This window comes from Mustelus asterias, chromosome 8 (genome assembly GCF_964213995.1).
Source record: "Mustelus asterias chromosome 8, sMusAst1.hap1.1, whole genome shotgun sequence".
In the NCBI taxonomy this organism is placed as follows: Eukaryota; Metazoa; Chordata; class Chondrichthyes; order Carcharhiniformes; family Triakidae; genus Mustelus; species Mustelus asterias.
Genome location: NC_135808.1, coordinates 218,796 through 238,357, shown reverse-complemented (window position 1 = coordinate 238,357; position 19,562 = coordinate 218,796). Strand labels below are relative to the sequence as shown.

Below are 19,562 nucleotides of genomic sequence, written 5' to 3'. Positions count from 1 at the left end.
ACCGACACTCCAAACCAGGCAGCATCCTGGTAAATCTCCTCTGCACTCTTTCCAGCGCTTCCACATCCTTCTTATAGTGAGGTGACCAGAACTGCACGCAATATTCCAAATGCGGTCTCACCAAGGTCCTGTACAGTTGCAGGTGCAGGAAATATAGGGTTGTTGTAGTGGGAGACTTCAATTTCCCTGGTATAGACTGGAAATCGCTGAGGGCAGGGACTCTGGATGGGGAGGAATTTGTAAAATGTGTACAGGAGGGTTCGTTGGAACAATATGTGGACAGCCCAACTAGAGAGGGGGCTATACTGGACCTGGTACTGGGGAATGAGCCCGGTCAGGTCTTCAAAGTTTTGGTTGGGGAACATGTGGCAAATAGTGACCACAATTCTGTTGGCTTTAGGATAGTGATGGAAAAGGATGAGTGGTGTCCCAAGGGTAAGGTGTTGGATTGGGGGAAGGCTAACTTTATTGGGATAAGGCAGAAATTGGCAGCTCTTGATTGGGAGAGGCTGTTTGAGGGTAAATCCACATCTGGTATGTGGCAGTCTTTTAAGGAACGGTTGTTAGGGCTACAGGACAAGCATGTGCCTGTAAAAAAGAAGGATAGGAAGGGTAGGATTAGGGAACCGTGGATAACCAGGGAAATTGAGGGACTGGTCAAAAGGAAAAGAGAGGCGTATGTTAGGTCCAAGCAGCTAAAAACGGAGGGAGCTCTGGAGGAATACAAAGAAAGTAGGAAAATACTCAAACGGGGAATTAGAAGAGCAAAAAGGGGTCACGAAATGTTCTTGGCAGACAGGATTAAGGAGAATCCCAAGGCATTTTATTCATACATTAGGAACAAAAGGGTTGTTAGGGAAAAAAATCGGACCTCTCAGGGACAAAAGTGGGGACTTATGCTTGGAGCCCAAAGAGGTAGGGGAGATCCTAAATGAATACTTTGCGTCGGTATTCACAAAGGAGAGGGATGTGTTGACTGGGAGTGTCTCGGAGGGGAGTGTTGAACCGTTGGAGAAAATCTCCATTACAAAGGAGGAAGTGTTAGGTTTGTTAGAGAATATAAAGACTGACAAATCCCCAGGGCCTGATGGAATCTATCCAAGGCTGCTCAGGGAGACGAGAGGTGAAATCGTTGGGCCTCTGACGCAAATCTTTGTCTCGTCACTGGACACAGGTGAGGTCCCAGAGGATTGGAGGATAGCCAATGTGGTCCCGTTATTTAAGAAGGGTAGGAAGGATAACCCGGGTAATTATAGGCCGGTGAGCTTGACGTCCGTGGTGGGGAAGTTGTTGGAGAAGATTCTTAAAGATAGGATGTATGCGCATTTAGAAAGGAATAAACTCATTAACGATAGTCAACATGGTTTTGTGAGAGGGAGGTCATGCCTCACTAACCTGGTGGTGTTTTTTGAAGAAGTGACCAAAATGGTTGACGAAGGAAGGGCCGTGGATGTTGTCTATATGGACTTTAGTAAAGCGTTTGACAAAGTCCCTCATGGTAGGCTAGTGAAAAAGGTTGGATCCCATGGGATAAAGGGGGAGATGGCTAGATGGGTGGAGAACTGGCTTGGTCATAGAAGACAGAGGGTGGTAGTGGAAGGGTCTTTTTCCGGCTGGAGGCCTGTGACTAGTGGTGTACCGCAGGGCTCTGTATTGGGACCTCTGCTGTTTGTGATTTATATAAATGATCTGGAAGAAGGAGTAACTGGGGTGATCAGTAAGTTTGCGGACGACACAAAACTGGCAGGACTTGCAGATAGTGAGGAACATTGTCAGAGGCTACAGAAGGATATAGATAGGCTGGAAATTTGGGCAAGGAAATGGCAGATGGAGTTCAATCCTGATAAATGCGAAGTGATGCATTTTGGTGGGAATAATGTAGGGAGGAGCTACACGATAAATGGAAGAACCATAAAGGGTGTAGAGACGCAGAGGGACCTGGGTGTGCAAGTCCACAGATCTTTGAAGGTGACGTCACAGGTGGAGAAGGTGGTGAAGAAGGCATATGGCATGCTTGCCTTTATAGGACGGGGCATAGAGTATAAAAGTTGGGGTCTGATGTTGCAGATGTATAGAACGTTGGTTCGGCCGCATTTGGAATACTGCGTCCAGTTCTGGTCGCCACACTACCAGAAGGACGTGGAGGCTTTGGAGAGAGTACAGAGGAGGTTTACCAGGATGTTGCCTGGTATGGAGGGGCTTGGTTATGAGGAGAGATTGGGGAAACTGGGGTTGTTCTCCTTGGAAAGACGGAGGATGAGGGGAGACTTAATAGAGGTGTATAAAATTATGAAAGGCATAGATAGGGTGAACGGTGGGAAGCTTTTCCCCGGGTCGGTGGTGACGTTCACGAGGGGTCATAGGTTCAAGGTGAAGGGGGGGAGGTTTAACACAGATATCAGAAGGACATATTTCACACAGAGGGTTGTGGGGGCCTGGAATGTGTTGCCGGGCAAGGTGGTGGAGGCGGACACACTGGGAACGTTTAAGACTTATCTAGACAGCTATATGAACGGAGTGGGAATGGAGGGATACAAAAGAGTGGTCTAGTTTGGACCAGGGAGCGGCGCGGGCTAATTGTTCCTTGTTTCTCGTGGAAGTGGAAATGACTAGGGTTGGGAAGCATTTTCCGATCAGGGCCATTGTGATCTCCTGGACTCGTTTCGATCGCCTCAGGGGGTCGGAGAGGAATTTCCCAGATTTTTTTTTCCCCATATTGGCCCTGGGGTTTTCACTCTGGGTTTTCGCCTCTCCCTGGAGATCACATGGTCTGGAATGGGGGGGTGGGGGTGAGTTAATAGGTTGTAATGAACAAAGCATCGTAGCTGTGAGGGACAGCTCGGTGGATAGGATATTGGTATGTAGATAGGCTGGAAAATTGGGCGGGGATCCTGGATTCAGGATTCAATCCTGGACCGGGGAGCGGCGCGGGCTTGGAGGGCCGAAGGGCCTGTTCCTGTGCTGTATTGTTCTTTGTTCTTTGTTCTTTGTTCCCTGTCCATTCCCTATTTCCTCGGATCGCAATAGGCTTCCCAATCCGGTGGATCACACAACCCCTCGCTGGAAGGAGCCCATGCCACAAATCTAGCCTCGTGACATGGGGAAATACACCTGTAGGGGCACAGGGGGAGAGCGAGAAGAGGATGGGACAGACTGGATTGCTCTAGAGTGTGCTAGCATTGACCCAATGGGCGAATGGCCTCTTTCTATGCCTGTAACAACTCTAAGATTCTACGAGTTATAAGGTCAAGGGTCACACTCCGGCCACTTGACCATCCCACAACAGCGACGGACGGTTCCCCCCCCCCCACCCCCCCACCAGTGCAGTGCTGGACGAGTGCTGCACTGCCCGAGGTGCCACCTTTCAGCGAAGGCGGGTGCCCTCTCAAGGTGAGCGCAGGGGGGTCACAGGGCGTTATTCGGATGTAGAGCAGAGCGGGTTCTCCCCTCCCTCCCCCACCCTGGTGCACTGACCAGTATTCCACCCCCATCCCACACCGACAAATCTCATGTAAGGAAGTAAAGAACCAGGCCACACTCGCAGCGGTCTGTGTGTGGGATCTTGCTGTGCGTGTGGGATCTTGCTGTGCTTGTGCGTACCCTGGCTGGGGCAATTTACCAAGAGTGGCGTCATGTCAAGAGGATGCTTCTGTACCGCGACCCTTCTAATACACCGTGATACCTGGTTACACACCCCCCATGTGTTTTTGTCAAGGGGGTAACATTGGCATCGATTGCCCCTCCCCCATTACCCCACAGAAGGTGGTGATGGGCCCTCCTTTTGAAACACAACAATCTGGGGTGTCCCCTCCTGGTGTGAATCCTCCATCCCGCTCCGTGAGGGAGGTTAGAGCGCTGGGTTCGGGGTGACACTCCCTCCCGCCCTCCCTCCCTCCCTCCATCGTCGCTTGTACCCCTTCAACATCCCCTTCCCTGAAGAAACACCTTCCAAAGGAGCCCGTGTCACCTGTTGTACACAGGTCATCGAGCGGGTTTTTTGGTAAGTGAGATTTATTGTCAATTGATGGAGAGTTTGCAGTCCCAGAGAGGGGAAAGGATGGTGTCTGACCCATTGTCCCACCCAGTCCCAGAGAGGGGAAAGGACAGTGTCTGACCCACTGTCCCACCCAGTCCCAGAGAGGGGAAAGGACAGTGTCTGACCCACTGTCCCACCCAGTCCCAGAGGGGGAAAGGACAGTGTCTGACCCACTGTCCCACCCAGTCCCAGAGGGGGAAAGGACAGTGTCTGACCCACTGTCCCACCCAGTCCCAGAGGGGGAAAGGACAGTGTCTGACCCACTGTCCCACCCAGTCCCAGAGGGGGAAAGGACAGTGTCTGACCCACTGTCCCACCCAGTCCCAGAGGGGGAAAGGACAGTGTCTGACCCACTGACCCACCCAGGCCCAGACAGGGAATGGACAGTGTCTGACCCACTGTCCCACCCAGTCCCAGAGGGGGAAAGGACAGTGTCTGACCCACTGTCCCACCCAGTCCCAGAGGGGGAAAGGACAGTGTCTGACCCACTGTCCCACCCAGTCCCAGAGGGGGAAAGGACAGTGTCTGACCCACTGTCCCACCCAGTCCCAGAGGGGGAAAGGACAGTGTCTGACCCACTGTCCCACCCAGTCCCAGAGGGGGAAAGGACAGTGTCTGACCCACTGTCCCACCCAGTCCCAGAGGGGGAAAGGACAGTGTCTGACCCACTGTCCCACCCAGGCCCAGAGGGGGAAAGGACAGTCTCGGAGGGTACGATATCATCGCTTACCTGAACCCATGATGAGAGACCTACACTTGGACAGTCTCAGGGAGTTGGGCCTGAGTGAGCGATGGCTCTCACTGGCTCCTCCAGTATCTCCTTTACAGTCGGGTTCGAGCGCGTCCTTGCTGCCCACGATGGTGTTGAGTGTGGTGTTTGATGATGGACTGGAATGGACAAAGCGGAATATTATTCGCGGTGTTCCCAACTGAACCTTCATGACTGGAAAGCCTCAACTTTGCAAAGGCCCTTGGCAGTTTTTACAACAGGGAACCCATCAAATCTTGGGCTTTGTTGATTGAGGCGTCCAGAGATCGGGGAGGTGATGGCCTAGTGATATTATGCAAGATTATTAATCCAGAAACTCAGTTAATGTTCTGGGGACCCGGGTTCGAATCCCACCACAGCAGATGGTGGAATTTGAATTCAAGAAAATATACCTAGAATTAAGAATCTACTGATGACCATGAAACCATTGTCAATTGTCAGAAAAACCCATCTGGTTCACTAATGTCCTTTAGGGAAGGAAATCTGCCGTCCTTACCCGGTCTGGCCTATATGTGACTCCAGAGCCACAGCAATGTGGTTGACTCTCAACTGCCCTCTGAAATGGTCCAGCAAACCACTCAGTTCAAGGGCAACTAGGGATGGGCAATAAATACTGGCCCAGCCAGCGACACCCATGTCTCACGGATAAATAAAAGGAGTGAAGTTATCCTGTACCTGCAGAAAGTTCTGGTTAGGCCCCAACTAGAGTACTATGTCCGGTTCTGGTAACCGGCACTTTTGGGAGGTGCGAGGGTCCAGGAGAGGGTGTGGAGGGAGATTCACCAGAACGGTTCCAGGGATGAGGGGATTTTAGTTACAAGAGATAGAGTGGACGGTATAAAATTGATAAATTCAGGGGAGGTTCACAAGAACATGGTCAGGGCTAGAAAAGTGTAGCTATGAGGAGAGATTGGAGAGGTCGGGGTTATTTTCATCAAATCATAGAATCCCTACAGTGCAGAGGAGGCCATTCAGCCCATCAAGTCTGCACCAACCACAATCCCACCCAGGCCCTATCCCCATAACCCCATGCACTTACCCTAGCTAGTCCCCCTGACACTAAGGGGCAATTTAGCATGGCCAATCCACCTAACCCGCACATCTGTGGAATATAGTGTTCAATTCTGGTCGCCACACTAACAGAAGGATGTGGAGGCTTTGGAGAGGGTACAGAAAAGATTTACCAGGATGTTGCCTGGTACGGAGGGCATTAGCTATGAGGTGAGGTTGGAGAAACTTGGTTTGTTCTCACTGGAACGACGGAGGTTGAGGGGAGACCTGATAGAAGTCTACAAGATTATGAGAGACATGGACAGAGTGGATAGTCAGAAGCTTTTTCCCAGGGTGGAAGAGTCAGTTATTAGGGGGCACAGGTTTAAGGTGCAAGGGGCAAGGTTTAAAGGAGATGTACGAGGCAGATTTTTTACACAGAGGGTGGTGGGTGCCTAGAACTCGCTGCCGGGGGAGGGAGTGGAAGCGGATACGGTAGTGACTTTTAAGGGACGTCTTGACAAATACATGAATAGGATGGGAATAGAGGGATATGGTCCCCGGAAGGGTAGGGGGTTTTAGTTCAGTCGGGCAGCATGGTCGGTGCAGGCTTGGAGGGCCGAAGGGTCTGTTCCTGTGCTGTGATTTTCTTTGTTCTTTGGGCCCTTGAGGGGTGCAAGCTTTCAGGGATCGGGGAGAGGAGAGGAAGTGGGTTCGAGCGTATGATTACTGCACTCAGACCCAGCATGGACACAATGGGCCAAATAGCCTTGCCCTGTACCAGAAAGGAGGCGGACAGCGTGAGCACAATACCACATTCCACCTGCGAGTGGCAGTGTCGTCCCAACAAGAGTGCAGGCGTGGGCCCCACCTTCAGGCTGAGGTGTGACCAGGTCGAGGGGGTGTTAGCGAGGGGAGTGAATGGGTGTGAAAGATCCGCTATTCCGAGGGAGAGCGAGGGGCGGGGGGGAAAACCACAAAACAACAAAAAAAGTGCAGTCGGAGTATTGGCTTGTTGACATGGTGGCTGCCTGTGGGATCTTGCTGTGCACCGACAGCCTGCCACATTTCCTCCACCCTGACGGTGACCCCTCTCCAAATATTATTGTCACCAGCTGAGGTTTTGTGGGGGGAATGGGGGTGAGGTGGGAGGGGGGCAGAGCAGGGACAGGCTCGGCCATCCCACTTGTAGAGACAGGGGTCAAACTGAACTGCTCAGGGACAGGGTCGCGGAACATCGGCAGAGCTGCACCCCCAGACCCCCCCATCCTGCCCTCACCACCCCCCCCCTCCCCCCCCCCCACCACACCTCGCCCCCACCCCCACCCCCGCCCCCGCCCCGCCCCCGGCACCGCCAGAGCCTGTACTCACGTTTTGAAACAAGGATCTCCCAGCAACAACTGCATGCTGATAGATACCTGGAGATACAGAGAGAGGGGGAGAGAGAGGGGGAGAGACAGGCAGACAGGGGGAGAGACAGGGAGACAGGGGGAGAGAGAGAGAGACAGAGAGAGAGAGACAGAGAGAGCAGGAAATGATTAATCAACAGTGATATTGTTGGAACAAACTGATTTTACAGAAAGTTCAGTTTAAACGCTTTGCAGACTGGCCACTGTACATCTGAACAAACATCTGGCAAACTGCAGCACAGTGCCCAACAGGAACTGAACCAGCACTGGGCAGCGTCTGTGCAGAGCGGGGGTCTGGCACCCAATAACACCAGGTACAGGAGCCGAGAGCAACACAGCAAAATCAATCTGTATACTCCCACTCGGAACATCACCCAGTGAGGAAACTTCACTCTGTATCTAACCCCGTGCTGTACCTGTCCTGGGAGTGTTTGATGGGGGACAGTGTAGAGGGAGCTTTACTCTGTATCTAACCCTGTGCTGTACCTGTCCTGGGAGTGTTTGATGGGGACAGTGTAGAGGGAGCTTTACTCTGTATCTAACCCCGTGCTGTACCTGTCCTGGGAGTGTTTGATGGGGGACAGTGTAGAGGGAGCTTTACTCTGTATCTAACCCTGTGCTGTACCTGTCCTGGGAGTGTTTGATGGGGACAGTGTAGAGGGAGCTTCACTCTGTATCTAACCCCGTGCTGTACCTGTCCTGGGAGTGTTTGATGGGGGACAATGTAGAGGGAGCTTTACTCTGTATCTAACCCTGTGCTGTTCCTGTCCTGGGAGTGTTTGATGGGGACAGTGTAGAGGGAGCTTTACTCTGTATCTAACCCCGTGCTGTACCTGTCCTGGGAGTGTTTGATGGGGGACAGTGTAGAGGGAGCTTTACTCTGTATCTAACCCCGTGCTGTACCTGTCCTGGCAGTGTTTGATGGGGGACAGTGTAGAGGGAGCTTTACTCTGTATCTAACCCCATGCTGTACCTGTCCTGGGAGTGTTTGATGGGGACAGTGTGGAGGGAGCTTTCCTCTGTATCTAACCCCGTGCTGTACCTGTCCTGGGAGTGTTTGATGGGGACAGTGTAGAGGGAGCTTTACTCTGTATCTAACCCCGTGCTGTTCCTGTCCTGGGAGTGTTTGATGGGGGACAGTGTAGAGGGAGCTTTACTCTGTATCTAACCCCGTGCTGTACCTGTCCTGGGAGTGTTTGATGGGGACAGTGTAGTGGGAGCTTTACTCTGTATCTAACCCCGTGCTGTTCCTGTCCTGGGAGTGTATGATGGGGGACAGTGTAGAGGGAGGTTTACTCTGTATCTAACCCCGTGCTGTACCTGTCCTGGGAGTGTTTGATGGGGGACAGTGTAGAGGGAGCTTTACTCTGTATCTAACCCCGTGCTGTACCTGTCCTGGGAGTGTTTGATGGGGACACTGTAGAGGGAGCTTTACTCTGTATCTAACCCCGTGCTGTTCCTGTCCTGGGAGTGTTTGATGGGGACAGTGTAGAGGGAGCTTTACTCTGTATCTAACCCTGTGCTGTACCTGTCCTGGGAGTGTTTGATGGGGACAGTGTAGAGGGAGCTTTACTCTGTATCTAACCCCATGCTGTATCTGTCCTGGGAGTGTTTGATGGGGGACAGTGTAGAGGGAGCTTTACTCTGTATCTAACCCGTGCTGTATCTGTCCTGAGAGTGTTTGATGGGGACAGTGTAGAGGGAGCTTTACTCTGTATCTAACCCCGTGCTGTACCTGTCCTGGGAGTGTTTGATGGGGACAGTGTAGAGGGAGCTTTACTCTGTATCTAACCCCGTGCTGTATCTGTCCTGGGAGTGTTTGATGAGGGACACTGTAGAGGGAGCTTTACTCTGTATCTAACCCCGTGCTGTACCTGTCCTGGGAGTGTTTGATGGGGACAGTGTAGAGGGAGCTTTACTCTGTATCTAGCCCCGTGCTGTATCTGTCCTGAGAGTTAGCAGTTCTGATACTGACTGTACCACAGCTAAAACATATTCATCTTTATACATATATGTTTTTTTGAAAGGTTGAATAAAGGTGGGTCAGTGCAGGGTGGGTGACCCCTCAACCCCTAACGAATACTGTACACTATTCACACCCATGTAATAATATTGGCTTTGAACCCCCCCACTCCGGGGAGACCGGCGTCACCGTCCCACCCAGGTTGTTGCGCGTCAATCCCAAAACCACAGGCAGCCGCCTGCTCCCACGTACCTTCAGGATGGAGTTGTCCTGCCGCCTGTTCTTGGTGTCGTAGCCTTCCAGGATGTAACAGCGAGTGGTGGAACCAGCCCCGGCAAACTCAGCCAGATTCAGGTCCACAAAGCCCAGCTGTAAGGGGGAGGAGGGACAAGAGGACTGGCTTAGATCTGGAGGTGATGAACTCAAATCGACAGGAATCCAGCGTAAACAGGACCCACGCACTGCCCACCACTGCTGTGTACCCCACCGTCCCCTGGCAAACCCAGGGTGGCACTCACGCCTCTGGGTCAAAATGCCCACCACAGAAAACTGGGCACAGTATCGGGACTGACACTCCTACGACAGTACTGAGGGAGTGCCGCACTGTCAGAGGGTCAGTACTGAGGGAGTGCCACACTGTCAGAGGGTCAGTACTGAGGGAGTGCCGCACTGTCAGAGGGTCAGTGCTGAGGGAGTGCCGCACTGTCAGAGGGTCAGTGCTGAGGGAGTGCCGCACTGTCAGAGGGTCAGTACTGAGGGAGTGCCGCACTGTCAGAGGGTCAGTACTGAGGGAGTGCCGCACTGTCAGAGGGTCAGTACTGAGGGAGTGCCGCACTGTCAGAGGGTCAGTACTGAGGGAGTGCCGCACTGTCAGAGGGTCAGTACTGGGGGAGTGCCGCACTGTCAGAGGGTCAGTGCTGAGGGAGTGCCGCACTGTCAGAGGGTCAGTACTGAGGGAGTGCCGCACTGTCAGAGGGTCAGTACTGAGGGAGTGCCGCACTGTCAGAGGGTCAGTACTGAGGGAGTGCCGCACTGTCAGAGGGTCAGTACTGGGGGAGTGCCGCACTGTCAGAGGGTCAGTGCTGAGGGAGTGCCGCACTGTCAGAGGTTCAGTGCTGAGGGAGTGCCGCACTGTCAGAGGGTCAGTGCTGAGGGAGTGCCGCACTGTCAGGGGGTCAGTGCTGAGGGAGTGCCGCACTGTCAGAGGGTCAGTGCTGAGGGAGTGCCGCACTGTCAGAGGGTCAGTGCTGAGGGAGTGCCGCACTGTCAGAGGGTCAGTACTGAGGGAGTGCCGCACTGTCAGAGGGTCAGTACTGAGGGAGTGCCGCACTGTCAGAGGGTCAGTACTGAGGGAGTGCCGCACTGTCAGAGGGTCAGTACTGAGGGAGTGCCGCACTGTCAGAGGGTCAGTACTGGGGGAGTGCCGCACTGTCAGAGGGTCAGTGCTGAGGGAGTGCCGCACTGTCAGAGGGTCAGTACTGAGGGAGTGCCGCACTGTCAGAGGGTCAGTACTGAGGGAGTGCCGCACTGTCAGAGGGTCAGTACTGAGGGAGTGCCGCACTGTCAGAGGGTCAGTACTGGGGGAGTGCCGCACTGTCAGAGGGTCAGTGCTGAGGGAGTGCCGCACTGTCAGAGGTTCAGTGCTGAGGGAGTGCCGCACTGTCAGAGGGTCAGTGCTGAGGGAGTGCCGCACTGTCAGGGGGTCAGTGCTGAGGGAGTGCCGCACTGTCAGAGGGTCAGTACTGAGGGAGTGCCGCACTGTCAGAGGGTCAGTGCTGAGGGAGTGCCGCACTGTCAGGGGGTCAGTGCTGAGGGAGTGCCGCACTGTCAGAGGGTCAGTGCTGAGGGAGTGCCGCACTGTCAGAGGGTCAGTACTGAGGGAGTGCCGCACTGTCAGAGGGTCAGTGCTGAGTGAGTGCCGCACTGTCAGAGGGTCAGTGCTGAGTGAGTGCCGCACTGTGGGAAGGTCTCTGTTGGAGGTATAATCTTACCGGTGAATTGTTAAGCAAGTGCTTTCTGCCCTCTACACTGTGCATGAGGTGTGTATATTTTCTAGAGCAGTGTCGTGGGAATGGTTTCCAGGGGAATATTTTAGCATTTGGCTAATATTCGTGAAGGGATTAACTATCCATTCTCACCGTGCTGTGGCTGGAATGTTTCAGTGTGGACACTGACTGGCAGTGTTCCCACACTGCATGGCTCTCGAATATTCTGTCTCCCGCTTCTTCTCTCTCTCTCTCTCCCTTTCCTTCTCTTTCTAAAAACTTTGAAGTTTTTAAAGGGGCGGCGCAGTGGTTAGCACTGCTGCCTCACAGTGCCAGGGACCCGGGTTCACTGCTGCCTCACAGCGCCAGGGACCCGGGTTCACTGCTGCCTCACAGCACCAGGGACCCGGGTTCACTGCTGTCTCACAGCGCCAGGGACCCGGGTTCACTGCTGCCTCACAGCACCAGGGACCCGGGTTCACTGCTGCCTCACAGCGCCAGGGACCCGGGTTCACTGCTGCCTCACAGCGCCAGGGACCCGGGTTCACTGCTGCCTCACAGCGCCAGGGACCCGGGTTCACTGCTGCCTCACAGCGCCAGGGACCCGGGTTCACTGCTGCCTCACAGCACCAGGGACCCGGGTTCACTGCTCCCTCACAGCGCCAGGGACCCGGGTTCACTGCTGTCTCACAGCGCCAGGGACCCGGGTTCACTGCTGCCTCACAGCGCCAGGGACCCGGGTTCACTGCTGCCTCACAGCGCCAGGGACCCGGGTTCACTGCTGCCTCACAGCACCAGGGACCCGGGTTCACTGCTGCCTCACAGTGCCAGGGACCCGGGTTCACTGCTGCCTCACAGCGCCAGGGACCCGGGTTCACTGCTGCCTCACAGTGCCAGGGACCCGGGTTCACTGCTGCCTCACAGCGCCAGGGACCCGGGTTCACTGCTGTCTCACAGCGCCAGGGACCCGGGTTCACTGCTGCCTCACAGTGCCAGGGACCCGGGTTCACTGCTCCCTCACAGCGCCAGGGACCCGGGTTCACTGCTGCCTCACAGCGCCAGGGACCCGGGTTCACTGCTCCCTCACAGCGCCAGGGACCCGGGTTCACTGCTCCCTCACAGCGCCAGGGACCCGAGTTCACTGCTCCCTCACAGCGCCAGGGGCCCGGGTTCACTGCTGCCTCACAGCGCCAGGGACCCGGGTTCACTGCTGCCTCACAGCGCCAGGGACCCGGATTCGATTCCCGGCTTGGGGTCACTGTCTGTGTGGAGTTTGCTAGTTCTCCCCGTGTCTGCGTGGGTTTCCTCCGGGTGCTCCAGTTTCCTCCCACAGTCTGAAAGACGTGCTGGTTAGGGTGGATTGGCCGTGCTAAATTCTCCCCCAGTGCATCTGAACAGGCGCCGGAGTGTGGCGACTGGGGGATTTTCACAGTAACTTCATTGCAGTGTTAATGTAAGCCTACTTGTGACACTAATAAATAAACTTTTAAAACTTTTTTTATCTCTCTCCCACTCCCCCTTTCTCTCTCCCCCTCTCTCTCACTCTCCCCGACTCCCCCTTACTCTCTCTCTCCCTCCCCCTCTCCCTCCCACTTCCCTCTCCCCCTCTCTCTCACTCCCCCTTTATTCCTCCATTTCTCCCACCACCCCCCCTCCGACAATTGCGTGCCAGTTGGGCACTCCTCTCTCTCTCTATGCTGGTTGGGTGATTATCTGGGCAGGGTAGGAGTCTAATCAATTGATAACAGTCTGAGTCAACAACTTGACTCTTGAGTGTGTGGCAAGGTGACAGATCTTGGAGCGAGCCCGATCTGGCTGGAACCAGCTCACTCGTGGCAAGCAAAGAACCACTCAGGTTTCTCAGGGAAGGTATTTTGTACCTTGTGTCTAAAGTTACTCATTAAAGAAATGATTGGCTCAGTTCGACCACCTGCTTTGCATTCCATTCCCTCACAACATCAAGAACTATTCGTTATTTGATAATAACTTTATCATTCCTGAGACCGCGAGGTGTAGGCCCGAGGCCTGGGCGCCCTTAGCAACGGCAAGGCTGTAAAGAGTGGGAAGGAAGACACTGTAACTCATCTGTGGTTAACTGGCACCAACCTGGGAATGCACGGTTACAGGAGGGGCAAATAATTGCTTCATCAGCGAAGTCTTAGCTGGGGTCCAATTGCAGCATGTTTTAGGAAAAAGTTTCTTTAATTCTGTACAGGATGTGGGTGTCGCTGGCGATACCCAGCATTTATTGCCCATCCCTAACTGCCCCTTGAGAAGATGGTGGGTGAGCCGCCATCTTGAATCTGCCGCAGTCCCCGAGGTGTAGGTACACCCACTGTTAGGGAGGGAGCTCCAGGATTTTGACCCAGCGACAGTGAAGGAACGGCCGATATATTTCCAAGTCGGGATGGTGAGTGACTCGGAGGGGAGCCTCCAGGTGGGGGTGCCCCCAGGTATCTGCTGCCCCTGTCCTTCTAGAGTCATAGAGTCAGAGGTTTACAGCATGGAAACGGGCCCTTCGGCCCAACTTGTCCATGCCGTCCTTTTTTTTTAGAACCACTAAGCTAATCCCAATTGCCTGCATTTGGCCCATATCCCTCTATACCCATCATACCCATGTAACTGTCTAAATGCTTTTTAAAAGACAAAATTGTACCCGCCTCTACTACTACCTCTGGCAACTTGTTCCAGACACTCACCACCCTCTGTGTGAAATAATTGCCCCTTTTGTATCTCTCCCCTCACCTTAAACCTATGCCCTCTAGTTTTAGACTCCCCTACCTTTGGGAAAAGATATTGTCTGTGCCCCTCATTATTTTATAAATCTCTACAAGATCCTCCCTAAGTCTCCGACGCTCCAGGGGAAAAAATGATAGAGGTTGTAGGTTTCGAAGGTGCTGCCTAAGGAGCCTTGGTGAGTTGCTGCAGTGCATCTTGTAGATGGTACACACGGCTGTCACTGTGTGTCGGTGGTGGAGGGAGTGAATGTTTGTGGATGGGGGGCCAATCAAGCGGGGCTGCTTTGTCCTGGATGGTGTCGAGCTTCTCGAGTGTTGTTGGAGCTGCACCATCCAGGCAAGTGGGGAGTGTTCCATCACACTCCTGACTTGTGCCTTGTAGATGGTGGACAGGCTTTGGGGAGTCAGGAGGTGAGTTACTCACCGCAGGATTCCCAGCCTCTGAGCTGCTCTGGTAACCACAGTGTTTATATGGCTGGGTCCCAGTTCAGTCTCAAGTCAATGGTAACCTCCAGGATGTTGATTGTGGGGGATTCAGCGATGGTGATGTGATTGAATGTCAATGGGAGATGGTTGGATTCTTGGAGTTTCTGGTCACCCCCAGGGTGTTGAGAGTGGGGGACATGCGGCTGAGGAGGAGTCATGTGCAGACTTTGGAAAAGTTGCAGAGAAGATTCCGGGAGATAGTTGCAAGGATTGTTCGTGGTGGTGGCGTGGGGGGGGAGAGAGGTCGGGGGTGTGTCAGGGGGTGTGGGGTGGATGGGTTGGGGAAGAGATGTAGAGGAACTGGTGTTGTTCTCCGCTGAGCAGAGATACTGAGGAGGAGGGGGAACCAGAGGCGGTTAACACGAGGCTGGTTTCAGACACAGTGAATAAAGAGAATGTGTCTCTGTCAGGGTCAATAGCCACCATGCCATTGATTGAAGACAAGTTGGAGTGGGACCTACTGGATCATCCATTCACAGGGCCAGCAGAGACACTCGATGGGCCAAATGCCCTCCTTCTGTGCCATACTTTCCCACATTCTCTACCACACAAACATACAAATTAGAGCAGGAGTAAGGCCACTCAGCCCCTCAAACCTATCCAGCCATTCAATAATTCTAATCTCCATTTCACATTCCTGACAATCTTTCACCCCCTCGTTAATCGAGAATCTATCTCACTCTGCCTCAAAAATATTCAAAGTCGCTGCTCCCATTGCCGTTTGAGGAAGAGAGTTCCAAGACTCACCACCCTCAGAGAGTAAAAAATTCTCCCCACCTTTGACTTAAATCATAGAATCATTGATTCCTTACAGAAGGAGGCCATTCGGCCCATCGAGTCTGCACCGACTCTCCGGCAGACCATCCTATCCCAGTAACCCCACGTATTTATCCCACTAATTCTCCAAACCTGCATATCTTTGGACACTAAGGGGCAATTTAGCACGGCCAATCCACCCTAACCAGCACGTCTTTGGACACAGCTGGTCATCTGCGGGTATCATAACAGTAATAGTGGAATGTTGCTGCCATGTGAGAAGGAATTGGTGACTTAAAAGGCCTCAGATGGGCCCAAATCTGCCCCCACTCCCCCCATATCCAAGTTAAGACAGGACCCTGGCAGGAGAGAAGGCAGTGGGAAGACGCCCCCCCACCCCCCCCCCCCCCCACCCCCCCACCCCCCCCCCCCCCGCCCCCGCGCCCTCTGGGTTGTACTTACCCCCCCCCCCCTCTAACCACCCCGCAACCGCCAACAGGAAAGCAAAAAGTCCCACCGACCCGGTGACTCATTATCATTTGGATTCGCTGGCTGATCCACCGGGGGATGCCTCACGCTTTTGGCCACACCGGTCCTGTCACATGATCACCCAACATGGTCAAGCCATGGCGCCTTGGACCACCAGACCCACCACAACTCCAGTCAAACACAGCCCCCCCCCCCCCAGACCAGCCCTCGGAACTCTCACAGAGCTCCCATCGGACACTTCCTTCCCCTGTTCCAAAGGAACTCTTACCTTCATGAAAGCTTTTCCTCCCTTCAATTCCTGCGGAGAGAGAGAGAAACCATCTGTAAAACCCATCCAACACTTCCAAAGCCCAACAAGCACAAATTAAATCATCAAACACTCCCAGGACAGGTACAGCACAGGGTTAGAGACAGAGTAAAGCTCCCTCTACACTGTCCCCATCAAACACTCCCAGGACAGGGACAGCACAGGGTTAGATACAGAGTAAAGCTCCCTCTACACTGTCCCCATCAAACACTCCCAGGACAGGTACAGCACGGGGTTAGATACAGAGTAAAGCTCCCTCTACACAGTCCCCATCAAACACTCCCAGGACAGCGACAGCACGGAGTTAGATACAGAGTAAAGCTCCCTCTACATTGTCCCCATCAAACACTCCCAGGACAGGTACAGCACGGGGTTAGATACAGAGTAAAGCTCCCTCTACACTGTCCCCATCAAACACTCCCAGGACAGGTACAGCACGGGGTTAGATACAGAGTAAAGCTCCCTCTACACTGTCCCCATCAAACACTCCCAGGACAGGTGCAGCATAGGGTTAGATACAGAATGAAGCTCCCTCTACACTGTCCCCATCAAACACTCACAGGACAGGTACAGCACGGGGTTAGATACAGAGTGAAGCTCCCTCTACACTGTCCCCCATCAAACACTCCCAGACAGGGACAGCACGGGGTTAGATACAGAGTAAAGCTCCCTCTACACAGTCCCCATCAAACACTCCCAGGACAGCGACAGCACGGGGTTAGATACAGAGTAAAGCTCCCTCTACACTGTCCCCATCAAACACTCCCAGGACAGCGACAGCACGGAGTTAGATACAGAGTAAAGCTCCCTCTACACTGTCCCCATCAAACACTCCCAGGACAGGTACAGCACGGGGTTAGATACAGAGTAAAGCTCCCTCTACACTGTCCCCATCAAACACTCCCAGGACAGGTGCAGCATAGGGTTAGATACAGAATGAAGCTCCCTCTACACTGTCCCCATCAAACACTCACAGGACAGGTGCAGCACAGTGTTAGATACAGAATAAAGCTCCCTCTACACTGTCCCCATCAAACACTCCCAGGACAGGTGCAGCACAGGGTTAGAGACAGAGTGAAGCTCCCTCTACACTGTCCCCATCAAACACTCCCAGGACAGCGACAGCACGGAGTTAGATACAGAGTAAAGCTCCCTCTACACTGTCCCCATCAAACACTCCCAGACAGGGACAGCACGGGGTTAGATACAGAGTGAAGCTCCCTCTACACTGTCCCCCATCAAACACTCCCAGGACAGGTACAGCACGGGGCTAGATACAGAGTAAAGCTCCCTCTACACTGTCCCCATCAAACACTCCCAGGACAGGTACAGCACGGGGTTAGATACAGAGTGAAGCTCCCTCTACACTGTCCCCCATCAAACACTCCCAGGACAGGTACAGCACGGGGTTAGATACAGAGTGAAGCTCCCTCTACACTGTCCCCCATCAAACACTCCCAGGACAGGTACAGCACGGAGTTAGATACAGAGTAAAGCTCCCTCTACACTGTCCCCATCAAACACTCCCAGACAGGGACAGCACGGGGTTAGATACAGAGTAAAGCTCCCTCTACACTGTCCCCATCAAACACTCCCAGGACAGGTACAGCACGGGGTTAGATACAGAGTAAAGCTCCCTCTACACTGTCCCCCATCAAACACTCCCAGGACAGGGACAGCACGGGGTTAGATACAGAGTGAAGCTCCCTCTACACTGTCCCCATCAAACACTCCCAGGACAGGGGCAGCACGGGGTTAGACACAGAGTAAAGCTCCCTCTACACTGTCCCCATCAAACACTCCCAGACAGGGACAGCACGGGGTTAGATACAGAGTAAAGCTCCCTCTACACTGTCCCCATCAAACACTCCCAGGACAGATACAGCACGGAGTTAGATACAGAGTAAAGCTCCCTCTACACTGTCCCCATCAAACACTCCCAGGACAGGTACAGCACGGAGTTAAACACAGAGTAAGTTGTCGATTGTTGGAAAAACACATCTGGTTCACTGATGTACTTTACGAAAAGAAATCTGCGGTCCTGCACACAGTTTCCTAAACTTGAGCTCCTCCATAACTCCAGGTCCTTATTCACAACCACCCATCATTCTCACAGGCATTCACTGGGCATTCATGTGAGCTCCCTATAAACAGACACAGAGTTAAACTCTATTTGTTCGAGTTAGGAGATGTATGCTTGTAATGCTTAACTTTGTAAATAAATAGGACTCTGTAAAGATTGGCCCCTATTCTACCCTTCACAATGGGCGGCATGGTGGCACAGTGGTTAGCACTGCTGCCTCACAGCGCCAGGGACCCGGGTTCACTGCTGCCTCACAGCGCCAGGGACCCGGGTTCACTGCTGCCTCACAGCGCCAAGGACCCGGGTTCAATTCCAGCCTTGGGTGACTATCTGTGTGGAGTTTGCACATTCTCTCCATATCTGCATGGGTTTCCTCCGGTTTCCTCCCACACTACAAAGATGTGCGGGTTAGGGGGATTGGCCATGCTAAATTGCCCCTTAGTATCCAAAGATGTGTAGGTTAGGTGGATTGGCCAAGCTAAATTGCCCTTTAGTGTCCAAGGATGTGCAGGTTAGGGTGGATTGGCCAAGCTAAATTGCCCTTTAGTGTCCAAGGATGTGCAGGTTAGGGTGGATTGGCCATGCTAAATTGCCTCTTAGTGTCCAAAGATGTGTAGGTTAGGGGGATTAGCGGGGTAAATATGTGGGGTTATGGGGATAGGGCCTGGGTGGGATGCTCTTTTGGAGAGTTGGTGCCGACTCAATGGGCCTCTGAAGGGATTCTATGAAGTGGCCTCTGGATTGGAACCCCTTCTGCTTGCTGACCAGGACTGGCCCCAGTCAAGAAAAAAACTTTAAAATCCAGATCCTCGTTTTCAGATCCCTCCATCCCAGGTCTCCATGATCTCCAGCTGCCCCGGAGGTCTCGGAGATATCTGTGTCCTGGCAGGGATGTGCAGATTGCCAGAACTCCCTGTGTTTACCAGAACAACTCCCCCCTTTGCCAATATTCTTAAATCTGCCTCGTCACATTTGTGTCTGTGTTGTCAGGGGGAACAGTTCCTATAATCTTTGCAATCAATACACACACCGTGATCTCAAACACAAATAGGCTGGTGTTAAACAAATGCAAACCCTTGGCAAAACATTTCAAATATCCCAACCATGAAGTTATTGTAAATATTCTAGCGCTGGGGCGCTGGGGCGGGGAGGGGGGTGTTTATATCCTCTTATCTCAATTATCAAGATTACACTTTATCAAGAATTAAGAGCCATCCGCACTGCCGTTAACCTTCCTGCCTGCGGGAACCACTGTCTTCCTCGATCAGCTAGCCATATCACCAATAAAGGAGATTATCTTTCCCACGTCACGTTTGCAAGATGGCGGCGGGCGGTTGGAGGGAGGACTTGCTTTGGACAAGGAGGTGAAGCCTCGGGGACGGTGATTGGTCATGAGGGAGCGGGCTGGTTCAGAGTAACTATATCAGCATGGCAGGGGAGGGGGGGGGGGGGGGGTTGGTATCCAGCGCATTGTTCATCTCCCCTCACTTTCACCCCCCACCCCACCCCACGCCCCCCCCCCCCCACGCCCGCCCCCACGCCCCCCTTCCC

The 19,562-nt window shown here is 53.4% G+C and overlaps 2 protein-coding genes across 2 annotated transcripts in view; one reads left to right on the top strand and one right to left on the bottom strand.

Moving 5' to 3' along the window:
* Window positions 1–19,562, top strand: part of csnk2b (casein kinase 2, beta polypeptide) — a 296,247-nt gene that overhangs the window by 159,081 nt on the left and 117,604 nt on the right. The window lies entirely within an intron of this gene.
* Window positions 1–19,562, bottom strand: part of LOC144496727 (early estrogen-induced gene 1 protein-like) — a 51,225-nt gene that overhangs the window by 13,415 nt on the left and 18,248 nt on the right. Inside the window, exons 3-6 of the mRNA XM_078217229.1 lie at window positions 15,890–15,919; window positions 9,420–9,536; window positions 7,167–7,213; window positions 4,767–4,924 (exon numbers count right to left, since the gene is read on the bottom strand). Of these exons, the coding sequence (XP_078073355.1) occupies window positions 4,767–4,924; window positions 7,167–7,213; window positions 9,420–9,536; window positions 15,890–15,919 (352 nt within the window). The remainder of the gene's footprint in view (window positions 1–4,766; window positions 4,925–7,166; window positions 7,214–9,419; window positions 9,537–15,889; window positions 15,920–19,562) is intronic.